Raw genomic sequence first — 15,471 nt, 5'->3', positions numbered from 1 at the left:
GATAACACAGTAAACGCCATCTCATCGAGACCACGCTGGCAGGGCTGGCTACCAACCGGGTGGTCAATGGACCTCGTTCCCGCTCTCGATCTCGTGGGCGGGCACGGTCAGAAGGCCGCGGGGCAAAAGAGCTCGCTTCCGCCGGACTTCTGGCAGCTGTCGGGAAATCTGCATATGATCATTTCGTTTCAAAGTCTCGAACTCGCGAGCGACGCTCTGCAAATGATTCCGATGATGACAGCAGCCCGGACCGATCACGTCGTAGCCGGGGGAGCAAGAAGAGAAGCCAGAGCGTCTCGGAGTATCTGAGCAAAGGCCTTGCTGCATTGGGACTGGAAGAAGGAAAGCAGTCTTCCAGCCACGGTAACAGACGTCGTGGAAGACAACGATATGACGACGACAGCGACTCAGACATTGGGTACTCTGATAAATACCGGTCGCGACGTCGGCGAAGTCATTCCCGCGACAGTTATTCCAGAGATGTAGGTTCCCACCCCGCTTCTTCCTCCTTTTCCTCCTTACGGGACAGGGGTGCCGTGATTCCTCTCTGTGTTAATAATGGCAATGACACTGATTCTGAATCCTCCTGCCTCAGCACCGACGAGGAAAAACGCACTCATAGGAAACTACGACGCCGCGAGATCGTCACCACCGGGTTCCCAACACTAGCCACCGTTCATGCGAGTCATGCTATCGTCAAGAGTCTCAAGAAGCGCGAGGAACGCAAAGCTCAGTTCCGCCAAGGCGAGATCATTTCCGACGAGGCACGCAGGCAGCGCACCAAGAATAACCTGAAAGACGTGGCGAGCATCGCCGTAGCAGCGATTGGGAGCAAGAGTGCCGTTGACGAGCGGAGGGATGCTGCTCATCACCGCGCGGAATGTAATTCGTTCAAGGCCAGGTGTAGGAAAGAGAGGAAGGAAGGGCGTTCGACGAAAGAGGAGCGCGAGGCGAGGAGTTTGAATGCGGATGATCGTGATCATCGCCTTAGCAAAAATAGCAACAATAGTAACTCACCGTCGCTGGCGAGTGTGAAGGATGCGCCCAGGTATATTCATGATGGGAGGGGGAATTTGTTGCGATATTAGATTATGTTGTCTCTTTCATGTGCCCTTTTTGAACCCCAAAAAAAAAAAAAAAAAAAAAAAAAAAAAAAAAAAAAAAAAAAAAAAGGAACGACTGTTACGATCGATGAGAAAGTTTTATAGTTATGATTTGTGCGAAAATCCATTAGTATATTATAACCGTTCACATTTTTTTTTTTTTTTCATATTGCTATTATGAAGTATATTATTTATTGCTGTGATGTGCTCAACTACCAGCAATGGATAACATAATTTTGCCTATATAGTATGTAAATGTATGTACAGTACAGAACATATTATAACTATATGCACAAATACAAAGGACGAAGCAATTGAGATAAAAACGAAATGGGTAGTCCGGCATTCGGCAATCGAGCGAGTATTTTTCAGCATCTCTCGGACCGGAAGCCGACTTGACTGGCGAAACCTATCTCAAGTGGAGACACGCAAACTCAATATTAAAAGGGGACGGAGAATGGAATGGTCTTGGTTACTTCAATCCCCGTCCTATCTTTCTTTTACATACTAGTACGTATGTTGCTGGATATTTTCAGTTGATGATTTCCGTGCTTGGTATTTCCCATTTTACTTTCTCACTCTTCTCGTCCTTTTAGGACAGCGTCACGGATGCCCCAACTCTTACGTAACATGGAGGCCAAAATCGTCCTGGTCCACCCGTCCCTGGTTAACACTGTTATTGCAGCAGCAGAGAAGACCGATATCTCCCCGGACCGGTTATTCTAGTTTTCGGATACTGTAAACTCATCCAAAAGTGGTTTGAGGGACTGGACTAAAGGTCTCCTAGCAACCGTGTAAGAGTCACACTCGTATCAATGGCCGGAATTAAACGGAGATGAGGCATCGAAAGACCATCGCGACAAAATTTAACTACTCATCAGACACCACAGGCTTACCGAGGGGAGTGTGCGTGAGCCACCGGAACATAATAGCCGGCGTTCTGCATCGATGGCTATTCGTCGTGGAGCCTTGAAGCGTTACTCTGCACACGGCGGACCCCCTGAGCGGTGGATTGGTTTTTTTTCTTTTTTTACCATTATACCACGTGTACGGGCAGATGTATACTATCTTCGTGGCAGCGAAAATGCGGGTTGCCTGTATACGTGATGAAGAAGTTTGTATGTGAGGATTTTCCTGCGGGCCATGCAAGATCAGAAGATAACGAGTTTGCATGTCGCGCAAGCTCCAGAACAAGGTATCTCAGAAGCTTGGGGTTATAGTACAACAAGGGTGGGGAATGACCGAGGTAACTTCGGCTGCTATGCATGTTCCTAGTGAGATACAAGTGACATCGCCATTGCGCGCGGGGATGGGTTTTGGATCGTCGATCGCAAAGGTATAGATGCCACATTTACACTCTGGATGAAATATTCCTGTATAAGTACTTAAGCCTCAATCAGGAACTCATTAAGATCAACGCCCTGCAAGTTGCACCGGCTGAGCTGGAGGCCGCGTTGCTAGAACATGATGACATCGCCGATGCGGCTGTCGTTGGTATGACAATGTAAGAGCCTTCCATGAAAGGAAGGGAATCGATAGAAAAATCCACAAAAGCATCCTCAGACTAGCATATATGGGATTCCACTTCGCATGACTTATTAACTATTTATTATCCGTTCAGCCCAAAGTAGATAATTGGTGACAGTATCGACACACTCTCAACCACAATTTGCATGGGAAAAGGTTTTTTTCTATATATATATATATATCACGTGATTGAAAATATTAAGGTTGGAAATGGAATATGACGTCATTCATCGACCTCACCTCCTATTTGGCGTTGGATTGTTGATCTTTTTGCTTCGGTTTAAACTTCTACTTCACGTGGCATAAGCCATTTGGGTTTTCTTTTTGAAGTCTACAGGACTACAACAGTTGACCCCGTATCTACAATCGTTAAACAGGAAACCATACAGCAGGAATTAACATCGCAACACGATGTATCTGCCAGGACAATCTATCGCAAAAGGCGTGGATGCGTGTAGGATAGGCATGTCGAGGCCTCTCCCTCATGCGATGCGGCGTACTGCCACTATCTTGCCTTGCTTCCGGGGCGCCCCCCGATACTCGACAAGAGCCTGCGGAAACACAGGCAGAACCTCCCGCATAACGATTTACTCGTTATCCTCTGCTCCAACCCCTACAATGTTGACAACAGTGTCTCTTCGATCGTGTCGCCAAACAAGAGATTTCTCGTCCACATCACAAACTGAACTGCCAAAGGCAGATGACTACATCCAAGAACTCCAAGATTTGTCAGTCCGTCCCCAGCCGCGAACTCCCCACTGCTCCACACATCAACTCCCTTTGTCCTCAGAAACCGGCGAGGCCCTCGCTGGCCACGAACTAGAATAGTTTCGACACACGCTACTAGGGATGAAAGCAAATAATGAGCTGACTAGACGACATTATCCTCTTAAAAAATAATACAGATACGAGATTGTAAAAGACGAGGCACGTCGCATATAACCACTATTTCCACGCAAAATAAATATAACAACATTGGCAAGTTTCCGCGAAACGAACTAACAATTTGTATCTCCTTTTTGTCCCATCTTCCCAGCTCGAAATCGCCGCTGAATCTACAGCTGCCGAGACCATCTATGCCGTCTCCGATCGTATTTCCCTGCGCGAAGCTTTTGACGACCTCGACCATGCGTACTCGGCTTACATAGGCACTACACCGCATCCATCACGTCTTGAGCGACCTGCCAACGCGGGACTGACAGGAAAGGAAGATGGGGCAAAAGTGTTTGGGGAGGGAGGGGAGGGAGGGGAGGGAGACGGAGAACGGCCGAATGGTAGAAGTATGAATTTTAACCCGGAAGAGGTCCGGGATGACGTTCGGGAGGAGATTAAGAAGAGGATTGGGCAGAGGATTAGGGAGCTGAGGAACGCGGTAGAGCAATTGGAAGAGAGCGTTACGCAGTGAACAGGTTATGTTTTTTTTTTTTTTTTTTCTTCGTTTTTTCCCCCTCTCGTTACGTGTACTTGTACATACATTGACGAACAGATGAGAGTTTTATTGCTGTTGGTTCAGCAACTCCTCTGAACCTTGGGGCATTTAGCTATTCATTCTATCCTGTATCATATGCTTGATGAGTGGGTTTTTATGTAATGCCTGCTTAGGATGTACAGGGTGTTTTTAAAACAGTTTTAACCCTACGGATTTGGCATTAAAACGGCAGCAACCAGAACTACATACACTAAGTCATGGTGGTCATGGTCAGGTGGGAAAGTTTTGGCAGTGGCGCCAACGTCTGAACCTGAACCAGAATGAAAAAAGGCATCCGTCCGAATATTGCAGAGAAACATGCCTGATCCCTCATAGGTTGTTTTTGCAAATGCATATGTTAGAACCATGTTACTCGTCAAACTTTTATTGCAATCCCATTTACTATTTGCCCCTGTAGTATAACTTGTCGACAGTGAGACATGATATTGCCGAATACTTCAGTATAGGTGTGGTACATATTCGTCATATGTTTTCACAGAGTGTTTACAGAGTTCTTAGTATCTATTCTTACTTATTTATAAATAGAGATGTTGTAATATTCATATATATGAGAAACTGACTCAGGGTAATTGTGTTGAGATATCCATTAATGAAGTACTCTGATTTATTATAGTGTATCCAGGTTTCTCTAACAATGACTTCAAACAAAGTTATTCCCGGAAAATATCCACCGTGTAGCCATTAATCAGAGGCTGTCTGATATGACTTTGCACTAGCGGGCATACATACAGTGTTACTAGATCACAAGGCCCAAAAGGGACTTCCTGCCAGCTGTGCCCTTCCTCCCCTAAATTTCCCGTGGCTGGCCGCCCAGGTAACCCTTCTGTATACGATATGGGTCTAGACATATCAAAGGAACATAGCCTTCACAAGTAGCTAGTAATTGACTGTGTTGTATGTATATGATTGCCGTTCGAGGCCACCGGCTGAAAGCTGTCTGCAGCCGAAAATTGGAACCATGTTCAATTTTTGCCCGAACCATGTATGCACCCGGCGCATTTATATAGTTAAGGGTGAGATTCGATGTCCTGAATCAACTATTGACAGAAGTATTTGAATTTAACTAGGAACTTAATTTTTTTTAAAAAAAAAAATAAATAAATAAAATAAAATAAAAAAATTTAGAAGATTGTCTACCCTTTGTATGGTTGTAATTTATAATTTATAAATGATTTCATAAATTAACTAAAGAATTTACTGAATAAAATTGATTGTCTGTAAAACTAAGCTTTTGCTTTTGAATAGAGGAACCGATGAATCCTTTCGATGGGCATACTTAACCTACTTTAGCTTGGCGAATTTTCCTTTTCTAAGCATTTTATACTGAAGATGATTCTGATTGTGCAGTGGTTTACACGGATTTGGATGATGAGTATGGAGCTCTGTGATTTAGCTTGTCCAATGCCTCCCATAAACATCCCAAATACTAAACCTTAAGCGGGTGCTAGTTGAAGGTGGGTCGAAATGGGAAACTTAAAAGTTTCAAGCCACAGTCAATGCTGATCATCAACAATGGTTAGAACTTGACAGGATAGAGTTAGATAGAGTTTTAGCTTCTTTTCTATATTCTTTAAGATCTAGCAATCCTCTGTGATATTATAAATATGTTTTTCTCCTCATATGGATGGAACAATATGCTAATCATTGTTAGTGACTATATTTGGGAGAATATTTAGTCGATAGACTCTGCCGATGAGTGTGTGGACACAACTGTAAGATTGTCAGTCTTTTTGACCAAGCTTGATGAGCACTGTTTGCTGGCGATCTAGTCGAACACGGTGGTTCTAACCATGACGAGAGCTAGTCTTCTCAGTGCGTGCCACGACCTTAAGAAAACGTTGAGAGTAGAGTTCGTACAACTGGGCGGTACAACGATCTCATCCTTGCAAATTGCCCTGCACTGATATTTCAGATTGTGGAAAGTTAATAGGCTTCCAGCACGGGGAGGATGTGTTTAGGTTTAGATATAGAGATGCTAGCGGGACAAAGCACCATTTAACACCCTCTGAAAGGATAGGCGCTGGTAACAAGTCCAATGGTACGGAGTACTAACTAACAAGTGCTGCTAAAATGACTACCATACCACTGACGGGTGAGAGAACAAGCTTTTGAAGTGCACCTCGGCTTGTAATTATGTAAGGAGTGAAGTGCCTTGCTACCGCGGTGATTTCGGGTGTTTTCAGTGTTTTGTTGGTTCGCGGAACCCTAAAATAACTATTGATAATGTTGAATGTGGGTGGGTTTTAGATGGCATTAAATCACGTGACTAAGAGTTGAACAGGGGCCAAAGTTCATCATTGGTTCACAATTTCTTGGCAAAAGCTTGAATCGCACTCAACGGTAACAGCGACCAATTAAATCGCTGGGAAATACTCATCCTTCAACCTCATACTTCTCACATAAAAGAAACAATAATGAGTGAAAATAGACTTATTTTGGCTGCTTTACTAGTCAAGAGTCAAGGATGAACTCGGAGAAAAGCTATTTTCTATCTATATATCTGGACAAATCATTTGTATTGATGTTCAAACTGGTAGTCTCTATTATGTAGTTGAGTTAATAATTAATGATTCATTATTTCTTCCGTCAGTAGATGACACTGATGATGATTGGTAGTCAAGCTCTTTTGTCTCAGTGATCTATCAATTAGTTACAAATAGAGTTCAATATCACCTAATGAGGATGTGGTTGTGAGCGAGAACGCGGTGAAATATGTTAAGTGTTCTCCTGAGCAGAATGCTGGGTGGTTATTTATTATTATTGGGCCACTTGGGCAAAAGACCTCAATCACCTCCAGCGCTATGGTGGTATAGAGGGGACGAGCCACCCAAATCCAATCCCTCTTACATTATTTGTACATGGTGTTCAGTTAATTAACTAGTTACTAGTAACTATGCATTGTTAATGCATGACTGATACAACTCCAGTGTTTTCTCCCCGTAACTCTCTCCAGACTGGTGCTGTAAAAGGCTTTGAAGAATTTAAACTTAAATATCTATATCGGCATCAAGTATTGGAGTTCTATCTCTTAATTAAAGAGGCGTGAGCTTTCAGAGGACTTCCGGGGTGATCAATGCCAGTGGCTTGCTCCACTAGCCCAGGAGCTTCCGTACTTTTCCAACATAAATACTGTATTTATTTATTCATTTATTTATTTTTTATTTTTACAGAACTGTGGAATGCATCCTTCAATTTTCCGGCCTCCAGAAAGTCAGTCATCTATGGGTCACTATTCAACACTCCAATATTTTGCTCAGCAGGAGACTATACTATATCCTTAGGTTCTCAACACTAATGAAAACGCCGAAAGCCGACTCGGTCAACTACCAGTGGTTGAGAATGAAAGATCAAAATATTCCAACCACGGCAAAAGCTGAAGCATCAACATGGATAGAGTTTAGGCCCTCTTTTCTATACCTACTTGTTCCTCAATTGTCATTGGAATGCCAGCATATGCTACCCGCTGCTAGGTTTACTACTCTGTACGCTTGTAGTTCGTTAACTAGAATCGAGCCCTCCAGATAACCCCCATCCCAGGAAATCCCATGAAAAAGCCCTGGCTTGATGGATTGGGGGGACAAAAAACCCCGGCCCCGGCCTCTCTTCCCCCAAATTTCATCCAGCGATTTAGCAAACCCAGCCATTCGCTCACTGCCCGTCCCCCGATCCAAAATCGCCGCGAAATTTCCGAACCAAGGAAAAATTCCCCTCCTATCCTTTTCGGTTCCGAAGATCAGTGCCATCCATTGCCGATTTCCAACGTCCCCCACGTCTAGGTCAACTTCAAGGACGGCCGTTGATCGGCCCTGGCCTGGCCTGGCCTGGCCTGACCACCCATTCACCCACCCACCCACTCATACTGGCGAGGACAGAGTGGCATGTGCATACAATGTATGGCCCGAATCCCGCTGGGAGAGGGTGTGGGGGGTGTTGCCAGAGGGCTGCTCTCACGGGCAAAGTGATCACCAGGCATAAGCATAGCTGTATGATTCGTTTTCACCAAAGGAGCTGTTCAAAAAAACATTTTGCCATTTCTATTGCTCGACTAGCGATTATGGTCCATTGCAGATAGCAACATTTGAGATCTCCGTCCAGGATGATATGATATTTTAACGTTGAAATCATATACATTGTATCAAAAGCAACCCTGCTGTCTGTTGCTTCATAAGCCAAGTGGAGTCAGGCCAAAAATATACTCAAAAAGAGCCGCAAAAGTATAAAAACAATCAAAAACAATCAACCAATCAATCAGCCAGTTTAAAAACCAACAACAACACAGCGCCGAACTTTCCAGGGAGGTTAAAATTGAAAAAATAGGAATCAATAAATACAGTATAAAAGCGTCAAAGTAGGCTAGCCAAATCGCCGTTTTCCCTCCCAAATCTCCTTGTATTCTACCGCCGAGAAAAAATTGCCAACGCCGAGCTGAACTGGAAAAAGACGAGGCAAATAAATAAATAAACGAACGACAGAAAAGGGGCGGGTTTCGTTAAAAATGCTAAATGTTCATGTCCGTAAATAACCAGGGTGGGCGCAGAATCTTTAAAACAATCCACCGCGGAACTAGGTACATCGTTGTGGGTTAGGTGGTGCGATGTTGAGAGAATTTCTGTTTTATTCGGTTGCCATCGGGATGGCAGCGGTTTGGTAGGGGAAGGAGAATGGTGAGCGCGCGGAGGGTGGTTGGAATTGGGCTAGGGGAAAATGTCTAACAGCAGGTGGTGAAACAGAGACGGATGAGTTGGCGTTTACTTTATGGGTCGTTTTCATGTGTCTTTTCAGCTGGTCTGTATTTATATAACATTCGTTAGGATTCTGTTTGTATATTTTCCCCTACCAACTGCTGTGGAGTAGCGCAGTATTATGTTAGGATACTAGAGCTTACCTGGCCGTGTGAAACTCTTCGAACAACCGGGGAAGTTACACTTGTGCTTTCGGACTCCATGGGCTGAGCAAAGGCGTTAGCGTATGAAAAAAAAAAAAAAAAAAAAAAAAAAAAAACCATGAATAAAGCTCGAGGATGTGGGGTCACCTACTGAGTTTGTGGCTGGACATATTTGATGACTGCATTTGCCAATGTCAGCATATCGAAAAGCAAATCATAGATATTTTTAAGGTTGTTGCATACATCTCCAGTCTCAAAAGAACAACCCGGAAAATTGCATTTAAATGGTTTTTCGCCGGTATGAATTCGCATGTGCGTTTCTATTTATGATTAGAAGGCGGCAACTCAAAAGAGAAGAATTTTTCGAACACTTACTCAGCTCGCTACTATCTGTAAACGCCTTCTGACACAACTTGCAGACGTAAGGCTTTTCCCCGCGATGACTTCTCTCGTGGCGCTCCAGCGTTGCCTGCCTCGCAAAGCATTTCGCGCACGTGGAGCATTGGAAGCCTTTGTCTAAAATCTCAGAGAGACGGTTATTTCATACTCACAGGGCACAAGTACAGTTACGAAGAGTAGAAGGGAAGCGTACGATTACTATGTGTCAGGAAGTGTCCTTGAAGTTTTGACTTTTGCGAAAACGGCTCATTGGGGCGATGGCAACCTTCCCAGCAGCAATAGAAGCCATGTCCCTGGGGGCCTTCAATAGCGCCAACATGGGCATGGATTAAATGCTCTTGGAGTTTGCTGGCCTCGAGAAAGCTAGCTCCACAGGTGGTATTGTGGGGTTCAGTCTTTATAATACACTTGCAGATATACAACTCATTCGTTTGTTCGACGTCGGGGCTTGTGAGGGGCGTTGTGAGGGGCGTTGTGAGGGGCGTTGCGAGAGGGGTAGCGAGGGGCGTAGCGAGAGGAGTGGCGATATCGCTGCCTTGTAACGGCGGCGTCAAAGATGGGCACGAAGTCGAGTGGGCAGAACATACGCTTGACGATGGAGGACGGTGGGGAGGCTGTAGGGAGCGTGACGTATTCTTGTGCACATGTTCGGGTTGCAATTCGCATGGCAGCATCAAGCCGCCGTCAAACCGGGGATATAACTGGGAATAAATGGAATGGAATTGCTCATGGAATTCCATGGGGATAAACCCCAGGAATTCATCTGGATTGCAGTCTGAGAAGACGGGCCCGAAGTGAGACTCATGGTTGCAGTTATCGAGGGTCGAACACAAGTTGATTGTGTGGTCGATATCTGAACCCGGCGAGTTTGACGATTCAGTTAAAGTAGCTTGCGGTAAGGAGGAGCAGGACTGGTCTTGGTGATATTGGAAGGCATAGTTTTTGGCAACCAAAGATGGTTCGGACGGGGGAAGGGGCCCGACGGAGTGCATACTGGGACAAACGCTAGCTGGAGTGTCGTGGGGGGGGTGGTGAAAGGGATGATGATGAACGGGGGCTGTAGTGTTCTCAGAATCCAGAAAGCCTTCCGAATTCCAGCTGAAAGAACTGTTTGGATTGAGCATGTCGCATATGCCGTCGTCAACAACAGTCACCGTGCCGTCACCGATGCAGTTCTGGTCAAAGCAAACCGGGGTGGTATTCTGGCAGTCCTGGGAGTCGCAGAGCATTTCCGAGCAGATGGTGGAGGCATCACAGGCCACCAAACCGTCACAGACAGACGAACACTCAGCAGAACAGGTATCCTCGTCGCAGCAGGACTCGACGGTTTCGTGGCATGAAGGATATGCTGAGCAATACTCGGTTGGTGACAAGGTACCTCCACACAGAGACAGAGAGAGGTCCATGGAGACAGGAGCAAGCGGCAGGCGTTTCTCTGCCATCTTGAAAACTCCCCAGTGGCACCGTTTTAAATGCTCTCTCAGCTACCGCCTGGAGTTCGATGCTGGTTCAGAAAGGGGACGGCGGCCGGGGGTCGGAAGTAAGGAAACTGGAGGGGGACGAGACAACCAGACCCCCAAGGACCCGGTAAACGGCGACGAGATGGAGCCGTGGGGAAGCTGGCCAGGAAAATATCCGCGCCCCGTGGTTGTCAAGAGCCTTGCACCAGGGCGCTGGGGACCTTGGGCGACGCAGAGCCGGCGCGCTAGTTACATAATCGCTGACCAAGGCGGGGGCCCGGCTTGGCCCGGCTGCTGATTGGTGGACTTGCGCGCCTGTTCCAGCCACGCACGGCGAGCACGGTGACAACGGCGATTAGTCAGCCCGCGGCTGTTGCCCACCTGTGGCTAACAAACGCTGAGCCTTACTAGCCTTACTAGACTGTGCTGCAAAAAAAGGGAACCGCGTATACGAATACGAATACGCACCTTTTACCTCGGCAACTGCATGCACCAGCCCCTCTGACCACGTGACTCGATAGGCCCTCGGCTAGCGACAGTGGCCAATCAGCTCCGTTCCTTGTGGGCAGGGGCTAGGCCTTCGCTGCGCCGTGGTTTGCTGCATCAGGGCCAACTCCAGCAGAGCCTCAGGATACCTAGTTTAACCACCAGCGCTCGATCACCAAGGGTTGGGATTCGCTGGTTTCGCGGCTCGCCGCAAATCGTCATCGACTTGCATCCCCGCTCGTTGCCCTCCCGGCCCGTCCCTTTCTCCCCAACGCCTCCCCAGCCGTGCTGCCTGGCTGGCCCTGGATCGCAATCGCAACTTTATTGGTGCGAGAAGAGCGAAACAGCCCAGGGGCCATCGTAAAAAGTAGCGCGTGGAGCTCAATTTCTCGCTCGGCTCGGCTCTTTCGGCTCCACCAATAAAAAACTCCCTCCTCCCCCATTACCTCCTCTCTCTCTCACACAGAGGAAGCAGTCATGGGAAGCCTCTGCTCCAAGAGCGCCAATCCATCTGAACCATTTGCACAGCCAGGCCGTGTACTCGGGACAAGCCCTCATCCCCCTCCCCAGGCACCCCGTGCATCGCTGTCGGCCAGTACAGGGAGAACTCTTGGCGGTGCCCACAGCCCGGGTCAAGGGAAGGATGACCCGCGGAATGCGGCAGCGCGTGCTGCAGAGGTAAGTTGGCAACTACAGGTTAAGCAATTTTTCTTTCTACAAAATTTAAAAAAAAAAAAAAAAAAAAAAAAAAAAAAAAAAAAAACCCATAGAAAAAAACAATTAGAAATAAAATAAATAAAATGAAGATATTAAAAAAAAATAATAAAAAATAAAAATTACCCACAAAGAATAAAAGAATAAATCAAGTAAACTAAAAAAAAAACCTTTTCTCGGTTCTAGGAACGAGCCGCGAGACAATCATCGGCTGCAAAGAAGGGCAAACTCAGCTCGCAGCTCGCCGCGCAGAAAGCGCAGACTCGAAGCGAGACCCTCGATGAAGCGAGTCGCCATAACCGTGCCACGAGAGAGGCTGATGCGGCTGCTACTGTGAGGAGGTGGGACTGAGAACGTTATCTTTTGGTCCCAGGCTTTTTTTTTTTTTTCTTTCTTTCTTTTAAGTTGGACTGTTGAGATGCAAGATGCGCGAGGGAGGTGACTGGATTGGATCTCTTCGATGTTTGTTCGGTTTCCAGAACAGAGCCGTGCCATGGACATCTTTCGTCCTTCTGTTCTTCTCCTTTGGGTACATGTTCATTTTTTACCTTCCTCTTCTGGCTGTTGACCATAGGGACGGCGTTTTTTCTTTTTTTTCCCGGATTTCCGTAGGAACTGTGCTTCTCTCTCTCTCTGGCTTGTAACTACTGTGGACACACGTCTTGTACTGTACCTAGGTAAGCCTGTTGCGGGGTACTTTTCCCCTCTTTCTTTGGACGTCTGAATCGTTTCCCTTTTTTCCCTCGCTTTCCTCGCTATACATAGTAAGTAGCCTGTGCGCAAGTACATCCCTTTTAGTACGGTCAATACACAGATTCTAGTTTTGAACGCCGGTTTTATGGGTAGAACAACAACTGTTCCTCATCGTTTGTTAGAATCACCTTAACGAGCTAACTCAACCAGCTACTATTTTCCTCCAGGTACTTTTTTTTTTGTTTTTCCCCAACCCCAACCCCCCTTTCCATGGCTGGCAATGAGTGAATCGGTCGGGGTGAACACATTCCATCCTTGGGAATGTGCCTAGGATATACAGGGGGGAAAACTATAAGTATACAGGCTTCACGCTGGAGGTCCTAAAGGAAGAAAGAAAGATAGGCAAAATGGGTTGGGGGGCCAAAACTCTATCCGCTATCTGACCCAATGTTGACCGTGATATATCCAAACCCAAACAACAACCTGTCTACCCCTAATTAATACCATTGAACGGCTTCCCCATCAAGGGTGGAATTTATAGTCATTGAGTTCCCATTCCCCTTTTTTCTCAGTGTACGCAGGGCCTTTTGTTCCACGCTTGGATCGATGCTTATTTTTAGGATAATCCTTGGATCAAGGAGCCGGAAAAAAAGAACTCGAACGAACATCGAGATGGGTGAGGAGAGTAAAACAAAGGGATTTAGCATTTCTCTTTTCCACCCGCTCTTCCCCCTCCCTCCCCTCCCTCCCCTCCCTCCCCTCCCTTTTGAAGAAAGAAGCCTAGGCCTTGTAAGTAATAAATAAAGTTCGCCAAATGATGGGAAAAGGAACAACATGGTCCCCGGCTTAATGATATAACTATACTGTACAAATGATCAAAAAGAAGTTGCCCAAATAGAGTTAGTTCCAGGACCGTAGCAATAGGGACGAAAGGAAAACAATAAAACATGAAAAAAAATAGAGAGAGAAGAGAAAAGAAGAGAAGAGAAAAACAATTATTGAAAATAAAGATAAGAAAGTTAGACGCAGATACCACGTAAAGAACCTGGACTGCCACGCTTTTCTATACGACATTATATCTGCCGGTTGTTGGGGCTCGAGATTCGCTGTCCGCGGCAGCAAGGGTTCCCTCCTTCAACAGCCGCATGAGTTCCCGCATTTGCATTGGTAACAACCAATTCCGTGTCCCCTTCAACAAGGATGTAGAGTTTCGGATTTTCACCTGGCTGTGGTTCTTTGCCTGCAGGATAAAAGCTGCCCTTGGTCGTAATGGACGTGCCCGTGGCCTCGAGGATTTTGGCAACGTTGGTACGGTTGGTGACCGCCCATCTGGCTTTCTCTGTAGTTGACGGTTTGTGTTAGTTTTGTTCCGCATATTGATAGATATTAAACATGAAAAGCGAAGCACAAAATGAACATGTATTGAATAAAAATAAGGAGAGTGTGCTTACGTGGGAAATCGTTGATTTCCAGGGTGGCGTGGAATGCTCCGGCGTCAGGACCCTTATTATCAATAGGGACGCCAGACCTCATCACGCCAGCCTTGTTCAACCGGGCATGGATATCAGCCACCGCAGAGCCAACTTTGTCAAGAGGATTATTCGTCGAAGTCGAAGTAGGAGTAGGTTTCTCCGTCTTGTGGACAGTAATCTTGCCATCGAGGTCGATGCTCTTAGGCACGCCTGGTGTTGGTGCCGGCGTTGCCGTGGCTTGGACAGCAGAGGCTGCTTTGGAAAATAGGTCGTCCTTCTTGTCTTTCTTTTCCTCCCTCTCTTCCTCTTCACCTTCTTCGCCGGTTTTATATGTTTTCCTTTCTCGATTGCGAGCGGCATCACGTTCCTGGTCGAGACGCTCCAGTCCTTTGCCGCCAAACCCAGAACCACTAGCCTTCTCTTTGCCCGCTTTAACTTTTTCCATGAACGAATTCACCAGTTTCTGTACTGGTTCTGGAACCGGTTGCCCGCTCTGTTTCAATGCTTTGGAGATGTCCACCGAATATCTCTCTTGGTCTTCAGTCAAAAACGTCACGGCGGTTCCAGTGTTGCCGGCGCGCCCAGTACGACCGGCCCGGTGAACGTAATCCTCAAGATGGTTGGGTGCATCGTAGTTAACGACGAGTTTTAACTGTTTTACATCCAGACCACGAGCTGCAACGGAAGTAGCAATGAGTATAGGGAACACACCGGCCTTGAAGTCGTCGATTGTAGAGTCGCGATCAACTTGATCTTTACCTCCGTGGATGGACATGCAGGGATAGCCCTTATGCATCAAGTCTCGGAGCAGGCCATCGGCAGCTTCCTGTCGATCGACAAATATCAATGCGCGCGCATCCTCGTTTTTGTCATCTGCATAGAGCTCACCCAGGAGAGCTAAAAGTCGAACAAATTTAGTATCTTGGTTGCGTACTTCCACAATCTGTGTAATTTCCGGTGCAACAACACTCTTTCCACCAACAATAATTTCTACGGGCTTTGCTAACGTTTTCCGCGCAAGGGCTTCCATGTTACGGGGGAACGTGGCCGAGAATAAAACAGTTTGTCGTTGTGGCCGAACATTTCCCAGGATTCTCATCACTTGAGGTTCGAAGCCCATATCGAACATTCTATCCGCTTCGTCCAGCACCACATATGTAACTCGTCGTAAATTAGTTACCCGCCCAGCATTTGCGGCGAGAAGATCGATCATTCTACCAGGCATGACAAACAATGATTTCTG

At 46.4% G+C, this 15,471-nt stretch overlaps 6 protein-coding genes across 6 annotated transcripts in view; 4 read left to right on the top strand and 2 right to left on the bottom strand.

The window, feature by feature from the left end:
- HCAG_03361 (predicted protein) overlaps positions 1-1,829 on the top strand; it is a gene marked incomplete at both ends in the record, with an annotated part of 2,775 nt that extends 946 nt beyond the window's left edge. Inside the window, 3 exons of the mRNA XM_001541214.1 lie at positions 43-1,048; positions 1,371-1,574; positions 1,700-1,829. Coding sequence (XP_001541264.1) covers positions 43-1,048; positions 1,371-1,574; positions 1,700-1,829 — 1,340 coding nt within the window. The remainder of the gene's footprint in view (positions 1-42; positions 1,049-1,370; positions 1,575-1,699) is intronic.
- A 445-nt stretch (positions 1,830-2,274) lies between these two features.
- HCAG_03360 (predicted protein) lies at positions 2,275-4,155 on the top strand (the record flags this gene model as incomplete). The annotated part of the gene is made up of 5 exons (XM_001541213.1): positions 2,275-2,439; positions 2,504-2,597; positions 3,055-3,362; positions 3,667-4,002; positions 4,144-4,155. 5 exons carry the CDS (start codon positions 2,275-2,277, stop codon positions 4,153-4,155), a joined length of 915 nt encoding a protein of 304 aa, XP_001541263.1.
- Positions 4,156-8,733: 4,578 nt separating this feature from the next.
- Positions 8,734-10,069, bottom strand: HCAG_03359 (predicted protein; the record flags this gene model as incomplete). Its single annotated transcript, XM_001541212.1, has 7 exons — positions 8,734-8,906; positions 9,005-9,067; positions 9,156-9,183; positions 9,248-9,324; positions 9,380-9,520; positions 9,597-9,938; positions 9,991-10,069. The coding sequence occupies 7 exons, from the start codon at positions 10,067-10,069 to the stop codon at positions 8,734-8,736; spliced, it is 903 nt and encodes a 300-aa protein (XP_001541262.1).
- A 456-nt stretch (positions 10,070-10,525) lies between these two features.
- HCAG_03358 (predicted protein) lies at positions 10,526-11,161 on the top strand (the record flags this gene model as incomplete). The annotated part of the gene is made up of 1 exon (XM_001541211.1): positions 10,526-11,161. The coding sequence occupies one exon, from the start codon at positions 10,526-10,528 to the stop codon at positions 11,159-11,161; it is 636 nt and encodes a 211-aa protein (XP_001541261.1).
- Positions 11,162-11,826: 665 nt separating this feature from the next.
- On the top strand, positions 11,827-12,414 carry HCAG_03357 (predicted protein; the record flags this gene model as incomplete). The annotated part of the gene is made up of 2 exons (XM_001541210.1): positions 11,827-12,027; positions 12,250-12,414. 2 exons carry the CDS (start codon positions 11,827-11,829, stop codon positions 12,412-12,414), a joined length of 366 nt encoding a protein of 121 aa, XP_001541260.1.
- Positions 12,415-13,829: 1,415 nt separating this feature from the next.
- HCAG_03356 (predicted protein) lies at positions 13,830-15,453 on the bottom strand (the record flags this gene model as incomplete). The annotated part of the gene is made up of 2 exons (XM_001541209.1): positions 13,830-14,095; positions 14,208-15,453. The coding sequence occupies 2 exons, from the start codon at positions 15,451-15,453 to the stop codon at positions 13,830-13,832; spliced, it is 1,512 nt and encodes a 503-aa protein (XP_001541259.1).
- Positions 15,454-15,471: the final 18 nt, after the last annotated feature.

This window comes from Histoplasma capsulatum, genomic scaffold (assembly GCF_000149585.1).
Source record: "Histoplasma capsulatum NAm1 scaffold_3 genomic scaffold, whole genome shotgun sequence".
NCBI lineage: Eukaryota > Fungi > Ascomycota > Eurotiomycetes > Onygenales > Ajellomycetaceae > Histoplasma > Histoplasma mississippiense.
This window is presented reverse-complemented; position numbering and strand designations above follow the sequence as displayed.